The sequence below is a fragment of the Rhamphochromis longiceps genome, linkage group LG8 (assembly GCF_057381845.1).
Source record: "Rhamphochromis longiceps isolate RC_006_pf linkage group LG8, R_longiceps_female_GT1.1, whole genome shotgun sequence".
Lineage (NCBI taxonomy): Eukaryota > Metazoa > Chordata > Actinopteri > Cichliformes > Cichlidae > Rhamphochromis > Rhamphochromis longiceps.
The window spans coordinates 30,445,335-30,464,526 of record NC_140564.1 but is presented as its reverse complement, the minus strand read 5'-3'; the positions used below and the strand labels follow the sequence as shown (position 1 = coordinate 30,464,526).

The window sequence follows — 19,192 nt, the reverse complement described above, 5'->3', positions numbered from 1 at the left end:
CCAGCTATCTTAAATTTCACAACAATAAGGCATCATGACAAGATCTAATAAATAACTGGGGGGTTACTTTGAAAAAACAAACAAACATTAGAATCCTGAGAATTTAAAGAATCCTGTTTCCCCAGAGCCTTTATTCTGAAAATCCGACATGGCTGTGCTCAACAGAATAGCTTCTTGTGACTGTGACAGAAGGATAAAAAAATTTAAGATGGATTGAAGTTGTCTGCAGGACAAACATTTGATTGAGAAAGAGACAAGTCTTTGCTTCCACCAATCAGAAGAACGGACGGTTAAAGAAACAGAGAACGGAGATTTAAATTAAACAATGTAATGATTATATTCAAGTCAGTCAGCTTGTCAGTGTGTGTACCTGTGTAAGCGCCCCAGCAGTTAGTTATTCTTGTCATGTTGTTGTGTGTACACAGAGACATCTGGGTAATATTTCACTCCAGAGAAAGTTAAAATTCAGAACCACAAGTCTCATTAACATGATTTAAAAAAGAAAAAAGAAAAGAAACATGAACCCAAAAAAAGTTGCTCTACAGATCAGCGGTTGGGTGAATTTACCAGAAGAGGTTATTTCAGCTTTATTGCACCCTGTCACTCAAATGCCTCCACATTAAAAAGTCTAGATTTGTTGGTTTTGAGGAATTGTTGCTCTAGAGTGAGAATTGTGGGCTCGCAAACATCATGTTGAAGAAAAACTTCTCTGCTCCTCCAACTCTGACAGTTCATAAGCCCAATCTAGCCTTCTCATTCACCTGAATGGGAAAAGATTTGGGACGATTTTTAAAGAATTCAAAGCCCATAAAACAAACATGTTACAAAGGTATAAGCAGCTGTTTCGTTGCTGGGCTGGTTGTTTTGGTGTAACAAGCAAACAACAGGGATATATGCCTGTGATGTGACTAATGCTTACAGAACATTTTTCACTACAAACTAAGCCCCTGATCTAGGAATCATTGATCCATCCATCTGTTTTCTTCCACTCATTTAATTCAGCTCTTAAACCAGTTGAGGCAACCCCGGACAAATCACAGATCTATCACAGGATCTAGAAAGTAAACTGTATCTAATTGCTTGACAATTTGAAAATTGATAAAGATAAAAATGCAAATAAATATAGCCCTGCAACATTTCTGGGCTACAGCTGCACAGTGCTCAACTGACTGCATACTTTTGAAATCTTGGAAGCATCACTTATTGATTTGGAAGTCCTGAGTATTTACCATAATTCTCCTCAAGGCTGGGAGACTTATTGATAACAGCTCTGGGCACTTACTTGGTAGTTATTTTGATGCATTGTTTAAATTAATTTTCAAATAAATGAACCATCTTTGCTGTTGCAGAATTCTTCCATAGACTGCAAGCCAGGCACGTACCATACTGTGTCACCACCCATGAGCTAGCTGTCAAGCTATCGTTTTAGACCAGATTAGATTTTGGTGTTTACTGGGCTGCTTCCACGGATAAATCCACACAAACCTAATAAAGCTCTTTCCCTAAGAAAGAAGATGCTAATATCAGATTTCACACACATTAATCCACCGCCGGAGGCACAAAAAGACAAACGACGGCCTTGAACGATCAGTGCATTTTATTTTTTTCCATCACAGTACAAAAATAAATTAAAATAAGCAGAAACAAACTAAAAAAAAAAAAGTTTCAATTACAGCAACAGCTTTTTTGTCTTTGTCAGAAAAAAAAAGATTGTTTTTTTTTACTGAATAGCATCAACGCCCCTCCCTCAGCCCATCATGGGAAAAACCGAGTCCTAGTATCAGTGTGGCTGGAGAAAAACAACATGTCACACATTCTTCTGTACAGTTAAAACGCTGTCATTCACACACACACGCGAGCGCACGCACGCACACACGCACACCTTTTTCCATTCGCTCACACGTGCAGCCTTCGACTTTTTTGATTTTAATCACCTTTTTTTTAATCTACAAAGTACGCAACGAGATACAGAAAAGAACTTGACAGAAATCGTTAACTATCACTTGAGTTTTTTTTTTCATATTTTATAAGCTTTTGAAAGTATTTTTTCAAACAACTACATAATGATGCAAGTGAAAAAACATGGCACGTTTCAAGTGGGCATGTGGACAGAGAGAGAAAGAGAAAAGGGTGTCTGTTTTGAGGCCCTGTATCCCAAATGCCCTGCTTTTTTCTGCTAGAGCAGAAGCCCGTCCAAAGTGCGTGTCCCTCTATTGTGCCAGAGCAAATCCCTCTAAATGAACTGTCTTCTCAGCCAGCGTGTGACTCCCCATCCACAGCAGAAAAAGCCACAGGTCATGACTGCCTGAGCTCCTCATTTTCTCTGATTCGCGCAAACACAGCAGTGATGAGAGAAATAGAGAGGATGGGTGAGGAGGGGCAGATCTTTCTGATCAGAGCTTTCTGTTGGCACTGCCAGCTTTTTAGACAGATTTTCAGAATACTGCAAGCTAAAGAAGTTCACACAATTTCTCTTAAGACACCAATTGTGAAGCTTATGTTACCAAATACTGTAGCTCATGTAGTAATTGAAGTCATTAGGTTAAAGAATGAGGGATATCTCAAGTATTCTGCATGCTTTCTGTTTGGTTATTCCATGTCTTTGTAACTTCTGATTAAAACTGTGATTAGTCTTCTGCAGCTTGCCTCATCTCTCTCATCAGAGGCCATGCTGATGGATTATCCTAAAGGGTGAGCTGTGCTTTTCTGCAGTCGAGATGCAGGAGTCATTGCGGTTTAATTGATTTATTCCACCGTAAAAATGGTTTGTGCTTTCTGTTACTGATATGTGGGGGACAGCAGGTTGGGATAGCTCCCGATTCAAGTCAGTCTCTCAGGACAAAAGATATTCTCGGGGTGATTCTCATAACTAACAGCTCAGCGTGAGTCAAGGTGTCCTTCGGGATGCCACATCGGTGATGGTCAGATTTAAGCATGGTTTTGATCTAACGGCTTTTCTTTTTAAATTAGATATCCACTGATAAATCCCTGCAACATTCATTAGCATAAACCAGATCAATCTTCATTCCCACCAAAGATAAGCACACCGGCTTTAACCACCAAGCCCCCTTCACCTTTTCTTCGTGTCCTTCCCTTAAAGTCTCTCATCGCAGTCTCTCATTTACATTAAATGTGCCTAAATAATACATAAGTGGCAATAAATTAGGTTTCCTTATATTAGTGTGTGATGAAAATCCACCCTTCATTCAACAGCTGGTCAACCTGCTCAGAATTTTCTCAGACGTGTGGGATTTTCATCAAAGATATGGCACTGTTTTAACATTTTCTATGCTGAATCAGAAGCACAAAAACTCAAACATCATTCCAAAATGGTTGCAACACAACCTATAACGACGAAAAGTACAAAAAAAAATTTCCCTGGTAAACAAATAGCCTATTTTATCAAGCATAGCTAAATAAACTAGTGTCACTTTGTTCACAGCATTCTCTAATGCAGATGCAGTTGGTTTACAAATCAAGTAAAAAGAAGAACTGCTCCTGTCCTCCTGGAGACTCTGTAAAATTGCATGGCACACATGCAAAAACGTTACATTTTTCTAAGTAAAAAAAGAAAAAAGGAGAAAAAAATCAAAGAAAACTTGTTCCAGAAAAGCAATAAATAAGCCTCCACAGGTGCAAGCCTCGGAGTAAAACATCCATTAACTTGTTTTATTTTTTTCTAGATGAAAATAAAGTAGGTCTTTCTGAACACACACAACATGACCACTTGTGACTGGCCACATGTCCACTGGCTGTTGTCTTTTCTTTTTTTCTTTTTTTCTTTTTTTTATCAAAAGTTCCACAATGCAGTGCTTATTGTCCATCAGGTCGCTGCAGAGCCGTAAACAGAAACCCACGAAAATATGGATCCAGCACTGATGGCCCCCGCTGTCCTTTCCTTAGATGGCCAGATATGCATACAAAAATGTCCAGTCGTATCTGTTTTAATGGAGAGGACGTGGGTGTTGGCATTCCAGAGAGGCAGGGTTTGCAGCCGGGGGTGCCTGCTCATCCGTGAAGAAAGCCAGTCAGGCGATGGCCCTCACCCTCCTGCAGTAAGTAGGCAGTGCACATCACATCGTCAAACAGTCAGAAGGTCACTGCTGCAGCCTCAGTCCTGTCCACATTCATTGCTGTAGATGTAAGCTTCCTTTTCAAAACAACTTTTTCCTTTTTTAAAATTTTTTTTCAGTATTTTATATAGATATAACATATCTGCATGTTAGCAAAGGATTTACCCAAGTCTGGCATTTCTTTGTTTACATATAACTGTCAAAAAAAGAAGAACAAGCTTTCATTCTTGGGTGTATTCATAATCCATCCTTTGCTGGTTTGGAAATAGTTTTTTTTAAAACCCTAAGCCCCATTTTTTGGTGACCTTTGTGACCTCAAACACACACATATGAGATAAACATGACCCATATCAATCCCCCCTCCTTCTTCCATCAATCAGTCCTGCTAGATGCAAAGTTGGTGTGAATGTCAAACACTTCTGAATCAGTCTAGTTTCTCAGCAGTTTGGACGATTATAAATAAAAAGCATCACAAATATTCTAAATCCCAGACTGGAGGTTGCCCCCACCTCCCCAAACCTCTTCGCTCCCCCGCCCCTACCCCACCCCCAAGCATCCCCTCACCGGTCCAGGCCGATGAGCAGGCGGCTCCTCTCCTCCTCCTTCTGGCTCTCGTTCTTCAGGTCGGCGAACACTTGAGTGAAGTAGTGCGGGTCAGAGTTGATCTGCAGCATCTTGGCGCTCATCAGGTTGATAATGGACAGGCAGCGGTCCCAGAAGGTCTCCTTGGAGCTCTCAACCAAGAAAGGCTTGAGCGGGTAAGAGATTTCATTGCCCATGTAGGAGTAAGACAGGTAGAGGCAGGTGAGCAGCACGGCTTGCAGCTCGTGCTCCGTGGCCACTTCAGAGGAGACCACATCGCGGCACAGCATGTAGACAAAGACCACATTGGCGGGGGTGATGAATCCCTGGTCCTGCCAACCCTGGAGCAGCAGGGAGCGGTCAACACTTCGCAGCCACAGCACTGGGTCAGTGGGTGACAGGTGCTTCAGCCGGTAACAACGTCGGCACAGAAAGTCCCCAAGGCAGCGCAGCAGCTCACTGGTGGAGGCCTGGACGATCACTCTCTTAGGGGTGCCAGGGGCCACATTGGAGTTTGTCAGGGGGGCCTTCTTGACAGACGATGTCGTTGTGTTGGAGTTCTTGGTGAGAGCTGGAGTGCTCTGATCCTGGGTGAAGGTGGACAGGTTGGCGCATGACTGCGACTTCTTCAGGTTCTCGTTGTTCAGGTGGGTAACATTGTTCTGGTAGGTGCCGTTGGGCTGCACCTTCTTGGAGCCTTTCTTCTTTGCTGACACCGCTACAATCCGCTTCCAGGGGAGCACGTTGATGAGCGAGTGGCGCTTCAGGTTCTTGTCTTTGGCGTTCTTGCTGTTCTGGACAGCTGTGTAGTGGCCCACGGTGGCTGGTCCATCTTCAAACAGAGCCGACTTTCTGTAGCTAGGTGACAAAGATAGCACGGTTCCCATGGTGACTGCAGGGAGGCTTCCAGGGGCTTTAGCCGCACTGGTTCAGAAGACGTTTGGAAGGGGTGGGGTGGGGGGGATCCTGAGGGTCTCAAAGCCTGGATGTTTCTGGGAGCTGAGAGTCCCAGGCTACAGGCTGCTGCTGGGCATCTAAAGCGCTGGAGGGGATTGTCCTGTAACGAGCTCTCTGAGGGGATTAGAACCACCTTGACTGTTCTATTTCAGCTCCCTGTCTGCGTCTCAGGATGGCCACTGCTGCTGGAAGCAGAAAAGATCAATAATCAGAAACATAATTAGTAAAAGATCACTCCCGTTTAGATTATCAGTGATTTTTTTTTCATAGAAGCAAACATTTTTCTTTTTCATCAGATAACAGAACCATCATTCACCTTACATCAGATAATATCTGTTTACAATGTTTTCATGCACTCTTGTCTGAGTGCTTTATCCGGCAATCAGGCTTATTAGCAGTATTGATCCCACTCAGTAAGTGGTGGAATGGATCAGCCTATAGCTTAGGCTCATTAGTAAAACGGTATAGACCCCCGCTGCTGCAAATGATCAGCACAATAATCACCTTATAAACGCTTCAGTGTGAAAACGGCGCTTTAGCTGATTTTTATGTGCAGTAGATTATAGAGCATGTAGAGTAATGCACGTGTGATTCGAATAGAATCATGTGTCGTAAATATTTTATAAGAGCTATATTTTACGGTCAGTGGCGACGAGTAAGAGTGAAGCACGCGCCACCCTTCTCGCTAAAATGGAAGACCGGAACGTAAACACCGTAATAACAGGTGAAGGTCGCGTTTGATCAGCGTAAAAAAACAAAACAAAAACAAAAAAACCCCAATGTCACGACAGTGATGTCCGTTAGAATTAGACGAACAAATACGTAAAGGGATGTTCGCATTTTTTTATTTGGACGTTGCTCACTGCAGCACCTTTGAACACGAGAGGCAGTCGGTGGATCGACCTCGCTCTCTTGCGCAGGATGCAAGCTGTTCGATCCATCATTCCAGCGCCCCTGTTATCAGCTATTATCAGCCTCGTGGCTCAGTTATTTGTTGCGAGAGAGATACCGAAGCATCAGGCGAATGTGCCTGCGCTGGATTGAAATGAAAGGATTTATTGGCCTGTTCGCCGTGTGCATCGGTTGCTCTCCGTGGTGCTGAAACTGAGCGTCTGCGTCGAAACGAGAACGCTGGTTGTGATAGGCGGTGGCTTTAAAAATGAATCAAATCCTCATCTTTTAAACCTCCCCCGTCCCCGAAAGTGTAACAATGCGTCGATGCATTGTCTGTCTTCACCTTCACAACCCTTTACTTTACATTTATAATCATATTGTCTTAATTGGATATCGCTGCGCATTGTTTACACATAAAATGAATCCACAAGAAGTTAAAAAAAAAAGCCTGGCTTTCAAAACAAAAACAAAAAAACAGAAAACAGTCCCCCAGATTCGAAGCAAACTTACCAAATCTCCAGCTCAGTGTGAAAATAACTGCGATATCGAGGTGATGCTCCGCGTATCGAGTCTCTTCTTCCCTATGAGGCGTGATAAAAACACGAAACCATCTCGCAGGATATGAATGCAACAAAGAACGCAATCCGAGCTGAGTTTAAAAATATATATTTGTGTATCAAGCAGCGCATCAACACGCGCCTGCTGTCGGCGGTGCGCAGACGACGGCAGGCAGTTGTGAAATGGATGCTTGGATGAAGATGTGCTTGCTCCTGGTCCTCTTGGCCGTGAGATGCGGATGCTGCGAGGGCTGATGTTGTGTTGTGCCACTGACTGTGTGAGGATGGTTGACGCAAAGGCGGTGGTGGGGCGCCGCTATGCGCTCTGTGCGCGGTGTTGTTTCTGATGGGAAACCACTCCGCCTTTAGCCACACACACACACACACACACACACACACACACACACACACACACACACACACACACACACACACACACACACACACACACACACAGGTGCTGAAAATGAACCCGATGAACTCTTAGCATGTTTTTCTCGTGGCACCCTATAGCACCTGCATAACCAAAGCAACAGCACTCATCTGGAAGTATCTCTCCGCCTACTTGTAATGTGAGCATAGCCCCGGGTTTGCAAGCCTGTTGTGAATATAGGTCCATTGTACAGCCTGATTGGCAGATTTTAATCTCCATACCGTGTTGTATATTTCAGAGGGCTATTTTTACAGTAACTTGCTGTAAAAACCCAACTGTATTGTATTTATTTATTACAAATATTTATATTGAAATAATTTATTCTTATTTATTTCTTTTTAGATAAAGGTCGGGATAAAATATTTAATTTGCCATTTGTACACATGCACTTGATCTGCATAGCCAATGTTCTGTAAAGCCTATAGAGTCAGAGTCATATAAATACAAATATATATTTAAGTAACCGAGGTAATGTAGCGTTTCTTTTTTTAAATACATAAAGATAAGAAATAAATAAAGTCTTAAGTAATTGTGTAGATTTTATACTTTTATGCATTATTTAACCTTTATTTAACCAGTAAGTCCTTTGAGATTAAAATCTCTTTCTCGAGAAAGATGTGACCAATGCACACCTTTATAAGATTAAAATGGTCAGGTAACAAAAAAGAGAAAGAAACGAAAAAGAAAGCAAATGTATCCATTTCCACTGCATGTTGAACAGAAATCAGTCATATTGTGACAAATGCAATATGGTTAGAGCAACAGAAGGGGAAAAAGGCTTTGCAAGTTGTAGTCGAAAGTCCAAACATTATCCTGGCAAGTATTCTCTTTATCAAGCTTGGTGAGTGTGGATGCGGCCAGCAGCATCTAACATTCTTCATCATTTTATTGTAGGATATATTATATTTATTAGATGAAATTACCATAGCGTTTCTCCATGTGTGGAAATAATCGTCTTTTCTGAAGTGATCACAGCAATAATCTAGGCAGATTTAAGGCTTTGTGTGTCACACGCGTCTCTCAAACATTTAAAAAACACACAGTAAAAAATGCAGTACATTAAAAAAAAAAATACAATAAAGCACGTTTATAGAGAGGGTGATATCATGCAAAACTCTCAAGAGGCAATGTAATCTAAAGTTTTTAATCAGAAAGTAGGTTTTGTGTACTGTGAAATATAGAATTAGTATCCATAGAATTCAGCTTAAATTGGTTCAGTTTTATATCTATAGCACCAACACACAACAAGAGTCACCTCAAGGCGCTTTACAATGCTAGATAATGAAAAGATCAGTATTAGAGTGCAAACCCCAACAATGATGAATCCCTGTTAGCACAATTTGGCAACAGCGGGAAGGAAGAACTTCCTTTTAACGGGAGAGCTCTGGCAGAACCAGGCTCAGGGAGAGGCAGCGTCTGCCACAGCTGGTTTTGGAGTGAGGAAAAAGATAGGAGAACATGGAGAACATTGAGAGACAAGAACAAAACAAAAACTATGAGAGACAGAAGACAACAGTTATTGATATGCAGTAAATTTAATGACATTATTTGTATATGTTTTTCCAATTAGAATATGCTTCAGCAAGAGCACAGAATGAATATCAGCACACATTTAGGGACCCAAAGAGATATTATGACCTGGATACTACGCCGGGGTAAATTTGCACTAAATAAAAATATAATTGCATGATTTTAATCCATAACAAACACACCAAATAGACCACATTAATGTTTTATCAGTTTTTAGACTCTGTCTCCCAAACTGATCTCAGAATAGCACAGCCTGCGCGCATCATTAGGGATGATCGTTCTTAGGGCGGCATTTAGCCACGGAGCTCTCTGAAAGGGATCACATTTTAAACTGAACTTTAAAACTGAATAGAAAATAAAACAGAAAAATAAACAGACCTCTAAAAACTGTAGTCAAGGTTAAAAAAAAACTGAATACGTCATCAGAATTAACATTAATTTCTCACAGCTGGTAGAAGTGAAGACGAAATGGATCCAAGATTCTCAGTTATTGTGGGGAGAAAATTGTCATGGGCAGAAATAAGAACTAGTTTCTATTTATGTTTTTAATACTGCAACAAAGGAATTTGATGACTACATTTCCCATTATTCCTTTCAATCCCGACATGCAAGATGTACAGTGGCGTCACAGGCGTTTGGTAACGTAGTCCCCGCACGTATTTTTCATTCAGGCAGCATTTGAATAAGGAAGATGGCGGCTGCAGCGGTGGTTGAGTTTCAGAGAGCTCAGTCTCTCATTAGCACGGATCGCAACGCCTCTATCGACATCCTACATTCAATAGGTGAGTCTTAGGCTGGTGTTTTGAGGTGAATATCATCCCATTCACTGCTGTAATGAATGATTTTACAGTTAGTGTGAGGCGGCGGGGTTAGCATGTAGCTAGTGGCTTTGAATAGCTGGAGCCGGTGGTGTGCCGTGCTGACTCACTGTAGAACGGTGGCTAACGGGAATTGCTAGCTGGTGGATGTTAGCTCGTTAGCACCGTTGCTAACTCTAGGCCTAGCCATGGAATGTGTCTGTTGGTGGTTGTCAGAATTGTGCATGAGTTCCACTGTGTGTGTGTTGGAGCTGTGACACTGAGCACAGTTGTCATTGACCCAACTAAAGACTGTCATGTTAGCATAGTTAGTGTTGAGGCTAACATCATTAGCCTGTTATCAAAAGCCTCTCAACAACACAGTGAAAAGCAGCTACCTTATAAAGCGAGAGGACCTATAACCTGTTTCATAATCAGCTCTACCTCTATAAATAACTAAATGATGGTGTAAACACACGAGTAGTGGTAAAGAGTTCTTACATTTCCCACAACAGACATAGCTGTCCCCAATCTGCCTTGTCACACCAGCCCTACTAGCTGGCAAGATGTCATTTTCTCTTGTTTACCTCTAAGGAACTTATGTTCTTTCCACCTGTATATCTCTAGTATCAGTGCTGAAATTATTAAATGCTCAATTCCCCTGAAACTGCTCAAAGGGGCAAAATTATTTCTTAGTTATTAAGCCACAAATTGACTGTTTCCCTCAGGATTGTTTTCTTTAGTAAATTAGTTGGATTTTGGAGATGGTGATGGGACTAAGATATCTCAGTTTTGTCCTGCACAGCTTTGGCATTTCAAAAGTATTTCAAAAGATTTTGTTATTGAGGATTTTATGGAACCAAGAAAATTTAATTTTATTTATTTAATTATTTTTGGTTAAACTGTTTATGTCACATGACAAATCACAAGATGGGACTGTGTATTGTTATAATAAAGTGTGGATCACTATGCATGTTTGTAAATTTACTTGCCTCATAGTTATATTTTAATATTTTTTTTCTCATGTGAACTTGTTCTGTTTATCAGTGAGAAGAGATGTTCAAGAGAACGATGAGGAAGCGGTTAGAGTTAAAGAACAAAGCATCTTGGAGCTGGGCACACTGCTGGCAAAAACGGGACAAGCTGCAGGTAATGTTCAAAGACATTCTGTGTACATTTTATGTTTGGCTAAAACCTGGGTCCTGTTCCAGAAAACAGTTTCAGTAAACTGTGAGTCTAGACTTAAAGTCGGAATTGATTTACTCTAACATGAGAAAAGTTAAGCTTCCAGAAAAGCTCATCTGACAGGGGTGAAATTCAAGTTACATCAACTGAATATAAAAATATAAACCATACAGATAATGGTTACATCTAGTAAGAATATCTCACTGAGATTTCAGCATTTGTAGTGTGAACTTGTGCTGATCTGATAAGAGCTCTTATAGCTGCTTTAGGTGCAGCAGGAGGTGCCAGAGAGAAAACCTGCCAGTGAGCAAGTGAGCAATCTGTTTAGGTTATACGTCTTTTTGCAACAAAAAAACTCAGTTTTCCTCATTTCAGGGTTAACAAAATAAGTTTTCCCTAAACCTGTTGCAGGGCGCTGCTCAGACTAAGAGATGTTGTCATATATATGTTTTTGCTCTTAAAGTTTTGAATAAGTTTTTCTTGTTTTTGTCCACAGAACTTGGTGGACTCCTGAAATTTGTGAGGCCTTTCCTGATGTCCATCAGTAAGGCCAAGGCGGCTCGGCTCGTCCGCTCTCTGTTAGATCTATTCCTTGACATGGAAGCAGCAACGGGGCAGGAGGTGGAGCTGTGTCTTGAATGCATTGAATGGGCCAAGGCTGAGAAGAGGACCTTCCTACGACAAGCTCTGGAGGTAAAAAGATGTCTAGCATAGGCTTGTAAAAACCCTAAAATGTGTAAGCCCATACATACTTTGTCCACACCACGTATGAGAGCAGAAAAGTGTTAAAACAGTGCTACGAAGTCTTTTTTTCTGAACTCTATCACTTTTACACCAGATGTGGCCTTTCTACTTTATAAAAGGAAGGGGAAAGATAACTGGATTAAGTGGGGGATTATTTTGTATTTTGGAAGTTTGATAGTAAAGACCTCCAGAGTAGTAAAAGCAACAAATTGCAGTACATGAACTGTGCCATTCTGATAGAAGAGGAGTATAAAGATGGTTATTGGATTTGTCATAAATGAAGTTATTGCTAGCTGATATATTTGTCCTCCCACCTGACCTCACTTAGTGCTGACATGGAACACAGTTTATGAGTAATGATAGTGAAAACAAAGAAATATGATATCCCAAACATAAATAGCAGCTGTGGGAGAGATCAGATTTAATGCGTTCTGACTCATGGAGTGGGAGACGCTGTGATTTCAGACAGATAATGATGGAGCGATTGGTTGTGCAACACCACCACTGTGACTCTGAGATGAACCTGGATGAAAACAGGAAACCTAAGAATTCTTTACCTTTGCCTGAAGAGGATGACAGTTGTAGTTGTAATTTACAGCAATTATTGGAAAGCTAATAAAATGCTCACGGTGTGATTTCTTGATGCTCAGTGCGGAGCTCGATATGATACCTGCAAGAAACAGTTTGATACCAGTTACAACCAGATGTTTTCATCATCAAAATGCTGTAGAAGTTAAGATTACTCTGATGGAATTAATAAAGGGTACGATTCTGTCATTAGTTGTTTCTTATAACTGCTTCCATGTCACAGCTGTTGCTGCTGTTCTCTGCTCATCTAACAGCTTCTTGTTCTTTCAGGCACGACTGATCTCGCTCTATTTTGACACCAAAAGATACCAGGAGGCCTTGGCTCTCGGTGAGTGTTTAGAGATCCTTTTTAACATTTTTATGTTTTGGGTGAATTGCAATGTCTGTTTTCTACCACCAAGATATTTGGCAAGAAGTCTTTCATTCTTCTAGTGCTACATTTAAAAAGTTAATGCTTGACTAAAATACTTCATAAATAAGGGGTTGTGGGAGGAAATTGAGCAGCACATATCAGCACTATAATTGCGCATTCATCCCCAGGCAATTACATAATTTTGATCAAAGTTATTGCAGAAGCTGGCGTACACGATATTAACCCAGATTTGCCCTCTTACCCTCAGGCTCCCAGCTGCTCCAGGAGCTGAAAAAGATGGATGACAAAGCTCTTCTGGTTGAGGTGCAGCTGCTTGAAAGTAAGACATACCACGCCCTCAGTAACCTGCCCAAGGCCCGCGCAGCCCTCACTTCAGCCAGAACCACCGCCAACGCCATTTACTGTCCTCCAAAGCTCCAGGCAGCTCTGGACATGCAGTCAGGTAAGAGTTACCAAAGTCTTACCTGGAATAACTTTCTGTCTGGGCGAATTATCAAAAAATGGGAGACAATTTTTTTCCTTCATTTTTTTATTCATAAAGATGTGGGATTGTAAAGGCCAGGTTCACACTTGACCGGCTGATTACTGCTGAATATTTCTTGCATGGGGCTGAAACGGTTAATAAGGCAGATGGATATAACAGCTAATGAATGGTGTGCTCATCCATTGTAGAAGGTAACTGAACAGACTACATAATATTATACCTCTGCCTGAAGGTACATCATCCATGCTCTGCTCAGTAAAAACAAAATGATCCGATACTGATTGAGAAAAAGTAATAATCAGCCTAAACAGTCCCTCTGAATAACTAGTGAAAGAAAAGGTGTCAGATTTAACACTGATGATGCTTGAAAAATGTTGCAAGGGTTAGTTTCACATTTTTACAGTAAAAAGAACAACTTAGTTGTTCAGAGGAGGGGAAAGGACTGATGTCAGCAGATGCTATGACGATGTGAGATCGGCACAGTTTTCTGGCTTTTTAAGCCATCCTTTCCTGCAACACTACCATGCAAAAATTCAGACTTTGTCATTGATAGAATCTTTTATGTCATTCGATTGCAAAAGTTGGATATGTGGAAAATTAGTGCCTGATGTCTACCATGTTGTCCTCTTTTGGTTCAGTCATTGAGCAGGTGCCAGGCATGCCATAAATCTTTGACGAGATGCCCTTTTCTAGAGTTTAATATTGTTTGATAGGATCTCATAGTAAATGGTAATTTTCTGGCCTTTTTTCCTTTTTCTTAGTTTCAGCTTTATTTACAAAAAAGGCACATTTTTCTATTCTTAAGTTGAATGAAGTTATGGTGGTTTAGAGTAATAAAATGTTGATGTAGACAGTGCTGCACCATCAAGAATTTTTACCCTTATTAATAATTATTTTGTGTTTTAATAACATAAAGCAGGTCTTTTCTCGACAGGTGCATGACAAATTTAGATTTGATCTCCAGTGCCTCTAACGGTTATGAGTATGTGAAAACCACACAGTTTCTGATGTTGAAGCCAGAAGAGCTTGGAGGCATGATCTTATCATATGTATTCATGGATATAAATGGCGGAGTGGATGAATACAGTAGAGCTTTTCTAGTCTTATAAACAGTTTAAAGCAGTTTGCACCAAAAGCTGCATTCAGGCAGCCATTTTACGATTGCATACATACTCATGACACATCTGGGAAGTTTTTGACTTTCAGTGTTTTGTCTACATGGCAAAATACAGACTTTGAGGTGCTTGGGATCAAACTGCTAAATTCCTGATTACAGGATGGCTGACTAAATTCTTAGACTTAGCTGCATAACACAATATGACCTGAAAAAAATGACATGATCATTTCTTTTGTACTTTCCAGCGTTATGATTAAGTTGTCCATGTCGGGCAACGCCCAGAGAAGCTCAGCACATGGTGGTTTTAATACTCTTTGGAGTCATGCAGTCATATGGCAGCCTCGGCGCTCCGAGTTTTTGTTGAAGCATCACATACTTCACTGTTGTGGGTTTTTGTTTTTGCCTGAAATGGTAACTGTCATGCTGTGCCATCTCTGGTGCAGGGATCATCCATGCAGCAGAGGAAAAAGACTGGAAGACGGCCTACTCCTACTTCTTTGAGGCCTTCGAGGGTTACGACTCAATCGACAGCCCCAGAGCCATCACAGCACTCAAATACATGCTCCTGTGCAAAATTGTACTCAACTCGTAAGTAGTACTTATACTGTTTTACAGTAATACGTGGTACTAAACACTCTTTAAATGTCTAATGAATGTATTTATTACTTGACTCTTTCAGGCCAGAGGAGGTACAAGCCCTGATCAGCGGTAAACTGGCCCTCAGATACGCAGGCAGACAGGCAAGTACAAGCTGTCATTGGATTTTTACCCAAACACGGAAAGAATCACAAATGCTGCAAACCACCTTTTGAACTAAATAAAATAGAAATATCAGTTGTGGATTATTCACAAAGCAGCAGCTTTAGTGTGCAAAGGTGTAATAAACATGTTATTTAAGTGAAGCACACAGTTTTTGTGCGAGTGCTGCAGAATTTTACTCAAATCTTTGATGATATTTGAATTTAAATAAATGTCTTGGTGTGTTTCAGAAGAAAATGACCTTCACTGTAACTACCAGATATTTCTTAGTTTTGTGTGGGTGCTTCATTAATGTTTTTTTTCTTGATAAAAACATTACTAATATTTTTTTCTCATCTTTCTGTTTGTAGACAGAAGCATTGAAATGTGTAGCCCAGGCCAGCAAGAACAGATCATTAGCAGATTTTGAAAAGGTAAGAATGCCTTTAGCATTGTCAAATTTTGCCCGGTGGCTTTAGATAAAGAAACACACATTTTGTCATTGTGGTCTCTTTGGCCTCACATTTGTCAGCTGAGGGTGAGGTGACACACTCAGAAGTTAACATTAGGTCCTCGATTTTCATTTTGAAGGATTAAAACCTTGACGTTTTGTGTCGTAAGCTGCCTCCTTGTTATTTGACAATTTAAAGTTTTCCTAAGTCAGAGTTTGGCATGTTCCAGGCCCTCACAGAGTACAGAGCAGAGCTGCGGGACGACCCAATCATCAACACTCACCTGGCCAAGCTGTACGACAACCTGCTGGAACAAAACCTCATCCGAGTCATTGAACCATTTTCCAGAGTGCAGGTGAGAACATGCAAGGCTCAGGTGTATATAGGAAACCCACCACTGTAATACAAAATGTGAAAACTTTTACCAATCAGTCCTAAAACTTTACATTTGCTGAAAAGTAAAGTTGTATTTGTGTCTTTGAAGAAAAAACATCTCATAACATGGGGGATCATTGTAAATACAGCCGCTAGCAGACTTTGTTGCCCTGGCAGCCATATAAGCCACCCTCTGCTTTTCTGAGTTAATGCGATACCATCTCTTGGCCTGAAAGCTTGATTTTACAAGCAATAATGCTTCCCCCTCCCCTGCTGTTTGGTTTATTACACTTTCATTTTGGTGAAAACTTTGGGAGATACTGGCATCTTTCTCTCTAGAGTCACTGCTTAACTGAGTGAATATATTTTAGATGCATCACCTTATTTCCCAAAGGTATATCAGTTTGAGTGATCCTGGAGAAACCCTGCAATATCCAGAAATGGCACACGGACACACTGTGGACTATTAGCATGATGAGGCAGCTACATTAAAAGCCTTTCTATTTGATTTAACTCTTGTGCTAATCATACAGTTTATACTGCGTATTTCTATCAAACAATAGAAGCTGAAGTCTGCGTGACTGCAACAGGTCTATTACTTAATACTAGTACAGACTGATGTTATTGTTTGTTCTTCATCATTACAACTGAAAAATGTATAATTAAGATCTGTATTTAATTTGTGTCCTTCGGTTTTCAGATAGAACACATATCAGGTCTAATCAAACTATCTAAGGTAAGTGTTGCTGCATTTTGGATTTATTATTTATTTAAATTTTTTTAAGCTAACATTCAGTCTTGTGTATCAGCTCATTTTTAATTCCTCATCTTTATCTCTTTAGGGCGATGTTGAGAGGAAATTATCACAAATGATTCTGGACAAAAAGTTTCACGGTAATTGCGTTGTTGTATTAAAAAAAAGTATTTTGCAAAGCTATACTCGGCAGTCTGCTGTAATACTGTTTTTTTGCACGCCGCCTTAGGAATCCTCGACCAAGGTGAAGGTGTTTTGATCATATTTGAAGAACCCCCAGTGGACAAAACATACGAAGCAGCTTTGGAAACAATTCAGAACATGAGCAAAGTCGTGGATTCGCTTTACAACAAAGCCAAGAAGCTGACATAGGTGAGTAAAATTAAAGGATTCGGTTATATGTGCAGTCTTCTTTCTCTCGTCTAAATCTATTTTTCTTCTTCTTTTTTAAACCCCCTCAGAGCAGATCACTGCAGCAGTGAGATGGAGAAACTGTGTGTTTGACCAGCGTGTGCAACATTTTCAGAGGGGACAAGGGAGAGCAACAGGAAGTCTCACAAACTGCAACAAAACAGGATCCCCCAACATCAAACCCTCCCCCCTCTCTACCCCTCCTCCACGGACAATTTCATCACTTTTTTTTTTCCTTTTCTTTTTATTCTTTTTAATTTTGATATCTCTTCAGGATTCTGTATAACACTCAGCGGCCATATCAGGCCATCAGGGAATATTGTACAACCACAATAAAAAAAGATGGAAAGGTTTAAGAATATATATATGTTTATATCTGCTGTAAGGTTCGGCCTGCCAAGCCTTAAAGCTGACTCCACTGCAACCTCAAAGGTGCAACTTTGACCTCTGTGGCCTCGGGCTCTGCGAGGCTTTCTCTTCCTCCTCCATATCTTTCAGAAGCACACTGTTCAGTTTTTGGAAGGTTGGGATGCTCCTTGGAGTGCTGATTTTTAGCCCAAGAGCTCCCTCTAGCTCTTTTTTTTTCTTTTTTTCTTTTTTTCCCTCCTCCTCCTCGCCATATCAATGCCAACAGTTAGTCCCCTCTGTATTTCAGATATGTATTAAACACTTTCTTTGTTTTTGGCTTTTGTGTTTCTTTTTTTTCTTTTTTCTTTTTTTTTAAAAAGGAAATCAGATGGTTGCCACGTCTGCCCCTCCTGCTATTATACGTTTCTAGAACAGACAGGATGCCATTTCACCACTAGTGCCATGTTTTCGGCGCTTCTGTTTGCCTCAGTGTTTGGATGCAATGAGATCGCAGGGTAGAGGTGGAGATCATCGCCTCTGAGCGTCTGTGAGTTAACCCGGGTGAACAGTTCTCCATTGTTAGTTCCTAGCACTAGTGTGGTATGCTAGCAACCAAACAATTTGTATGGTTTTGATTTGGTTTTTGATTTTTTTTTTCTTTTCTCGTTTTGTTTTTCTCTTATAAAGACATTTTCGAAAATAAATATTTTGTATTTTAAGGATTTTGTCTTGTCTCTTGCAAAAAAGAAAAAAAAAAGTTGATAATTTGGGCCAATGGAGCTAGTTTGTTAACCACAAAGCTGCATGAGGTGGTTAGTAGGCTGGTGTTTCATGTTGCAAAATTCTCTGACATGCATTTAATGATGGTAGAGTATCCCAGATGATGTATACGATAGCAAATGTCTTTTTTTTTTTTTTTTTAAAGAAGAGGTGTTTACATTTAAAAAATTAAAATTACTCCCAAAATGGAGATGTTAACACCCTAAGAACAAGACTACACTTTTGTGTGCTGCTCTGTCAGTAACAACTTTACATCAAAGGGCATTAAATCCATTTTTTCTAATGGCTTTGATTTTCATTTTGCTTTTTTTTTTTTTCACTAAAGGTAATTTGTTTTATCACATTGAATTAACCTTTTCTATGATTCTAAGCAAGATTTATTTCTTTTCCTCAAAAAACAAGAAGCACAAGTCGTTACTGTAGCTGTCATGATAATTAAGAGTTCCAGATCAAATACTGCATCATTATGAGTAACTTTGGATCCCCTCGCAGCATTTCTACAGATTTTTTTTTTTTTTTAACAGATTTTCCACATCTGAAATAAAGATTTCCATTTGCCTTTGAAATTTAAGCATCTTGTTTTCCAGCTTATGTTTTCATAAATAGTTTTCTGCTGTCCACGTGATTTGAAGGCAGTTATATTTAAGTTTTTATAACTCATAGAACAAGACGTGGTTATCAAATTGCACATTTATAGTAGTTCTTTATTAGAAGTTTTTCATGTGGAAACGATATGATTCCCAGAGCAGACAGATCATACACTCACTGGACACTTACATATGCATTTTCCCTTAAAAACAGCCTTATTGCTAAGTAGCACAGGTGGAACAAGCTGCTGGAAACAATCCTCAGATATTTTGGTCAATACTGACATTACCGCATCATATCAACACTTCCTGCAGATTTGTTGGCTGCACGTCCGTGATGTAAATCTCTCCCCTCCACCACATCCGAACATTGCTCTACTGCACTGAGTTCTTCAGCTACAGAAACTATTTTGAGAAAACAAAACAAAAAAGT

General features: G+C 40.3%; 2 protein-coding genes across 5 annotated transcripts; one reads left to right on the top strand and one right to left on the bottom strand.

Moving 5' to 3' along the window:
• Window positions 1-1,590: 1,590 nt before the first annotated feature.
• cdk5r1b (cyclin dependent kinase 5, regulatory subunit 1b (p35)) lies at window positions 1,591-7,329 on the bottom strand. 2 transcript variants are annotated; one of them, XM_085416981.1, is made up of 3 exons: window positions 7,017-7,329; window positions 4,638-5,797; window positions 1,591-4,050 (listed from the first exon to the last, which is right to left on the bottom strand). In XM_085416981.1, exons 2-3 carry the CDS (start codon window positions 5,540-5,542, stop codon window positions 4,029-4,031), a joined length of 927 nt encoding a protein of 308 aa, XP_085273107.1. In that variant the 5' UTR covers window positions 5,543-5,797; window positions 7,017-7,329; the 3' UTR covers window positions 1,591-4,028. The 2 variants fall into 2 exon arrangements, with proteins under 2 accessions (XP_085273107.1, XP_085273108.1); XM_085416982.1 differs by having other exon boundaries at window positions 4,638-5,794.
• Window positions 7,330-9,686: 2,357 nt separating this feature from the next.
• psmd11b (proteasome 26S subunit, non-ATPase 11b) lies at window positions 9,687-17,645 on the top strand. Of its 3 annotated transcripts, none has more exons than XM_085416979.1 (13): window positions 9,687-9,808; window positions 10,871-10,972; window positions 11,505-11,701; window positions 12,611-12,668; window positions 12,961-13,155; window positions 14,758-14,902; window positions 14,994-15,054; window positions 15,424-15,486; window positions 15,734-15,859; window positions 16,580-16,615; window positions 16,722-16,773; window positions 16,863-17,005; window positions 17,100-17,645. In XM_085416979.1, exons 1-12 carry the CDS (start codon window positions 9,718-9,720, stop codon window positions 17,003-17,005), a joined length of 1,269 nt encoding a protein of 422 aa, XP_085273105.1. In that variant the 5' UTR covers window positions 9,687-9,717; the 3' UTR covers window positions 17,100-17,645. The 3 variants fall into 3 exon arrangements, with proteins under 3 accessions (XP_085273105.1, XP_085273104.1, XP_085273106.1); XM_085416978.1 differs by having other exon boundaries at window positions 17,095-17,645; XM_085416980.1 differs by having other exon boundaries at window positions 14,994-15,058; window positions 15,428-15,486; window positions 17,095-17,645.
• The last annotated feature ends 1,547 nt before the right edge of the window (window positions 17,646-19,192 follow it).

Excerpts from the sequence above, each read along its gene's own strand:
- cdk5r1b (XM_085416981.1), bottom strand. The coding sequence starts at position 5,542 with ATGGGAACCGTGCTATCTTTGTCACCTAGCTACAGAAAGTCGGCTCTG. Across the intron at positions 4,051-4,637 it reads CTGCTCATCGGCCTGGACCG|GAGGGTGAGGGCCATCGCCT; the intron begins GTGAGGGGATGC and ends TACTTACTGCAG.
- psmd11b (XM_085416979.1), top strand. The coding sequence starts at position 9,718 with ATGGCGGCTGCAGCGGTGGTTGAGTTTCAGAGAGCTCAGTCTCTCATT. Across the intron at positions 10,973-11,504 it reads AAAAACGGGACAAGCTGCAG|AACTTGGTGGACTCCTGAAA; the intron begins GTAATGTTCAAA and ends TTTTGTCCACAG. Across the intron at positions 11,702-12,610 it reads TCCTACGACAAGCTCTGGAG|GCACGACTGATCTCGCTCTA; the intron begins GTAAAAAGATGT and ends TTGTTCTTTCAG.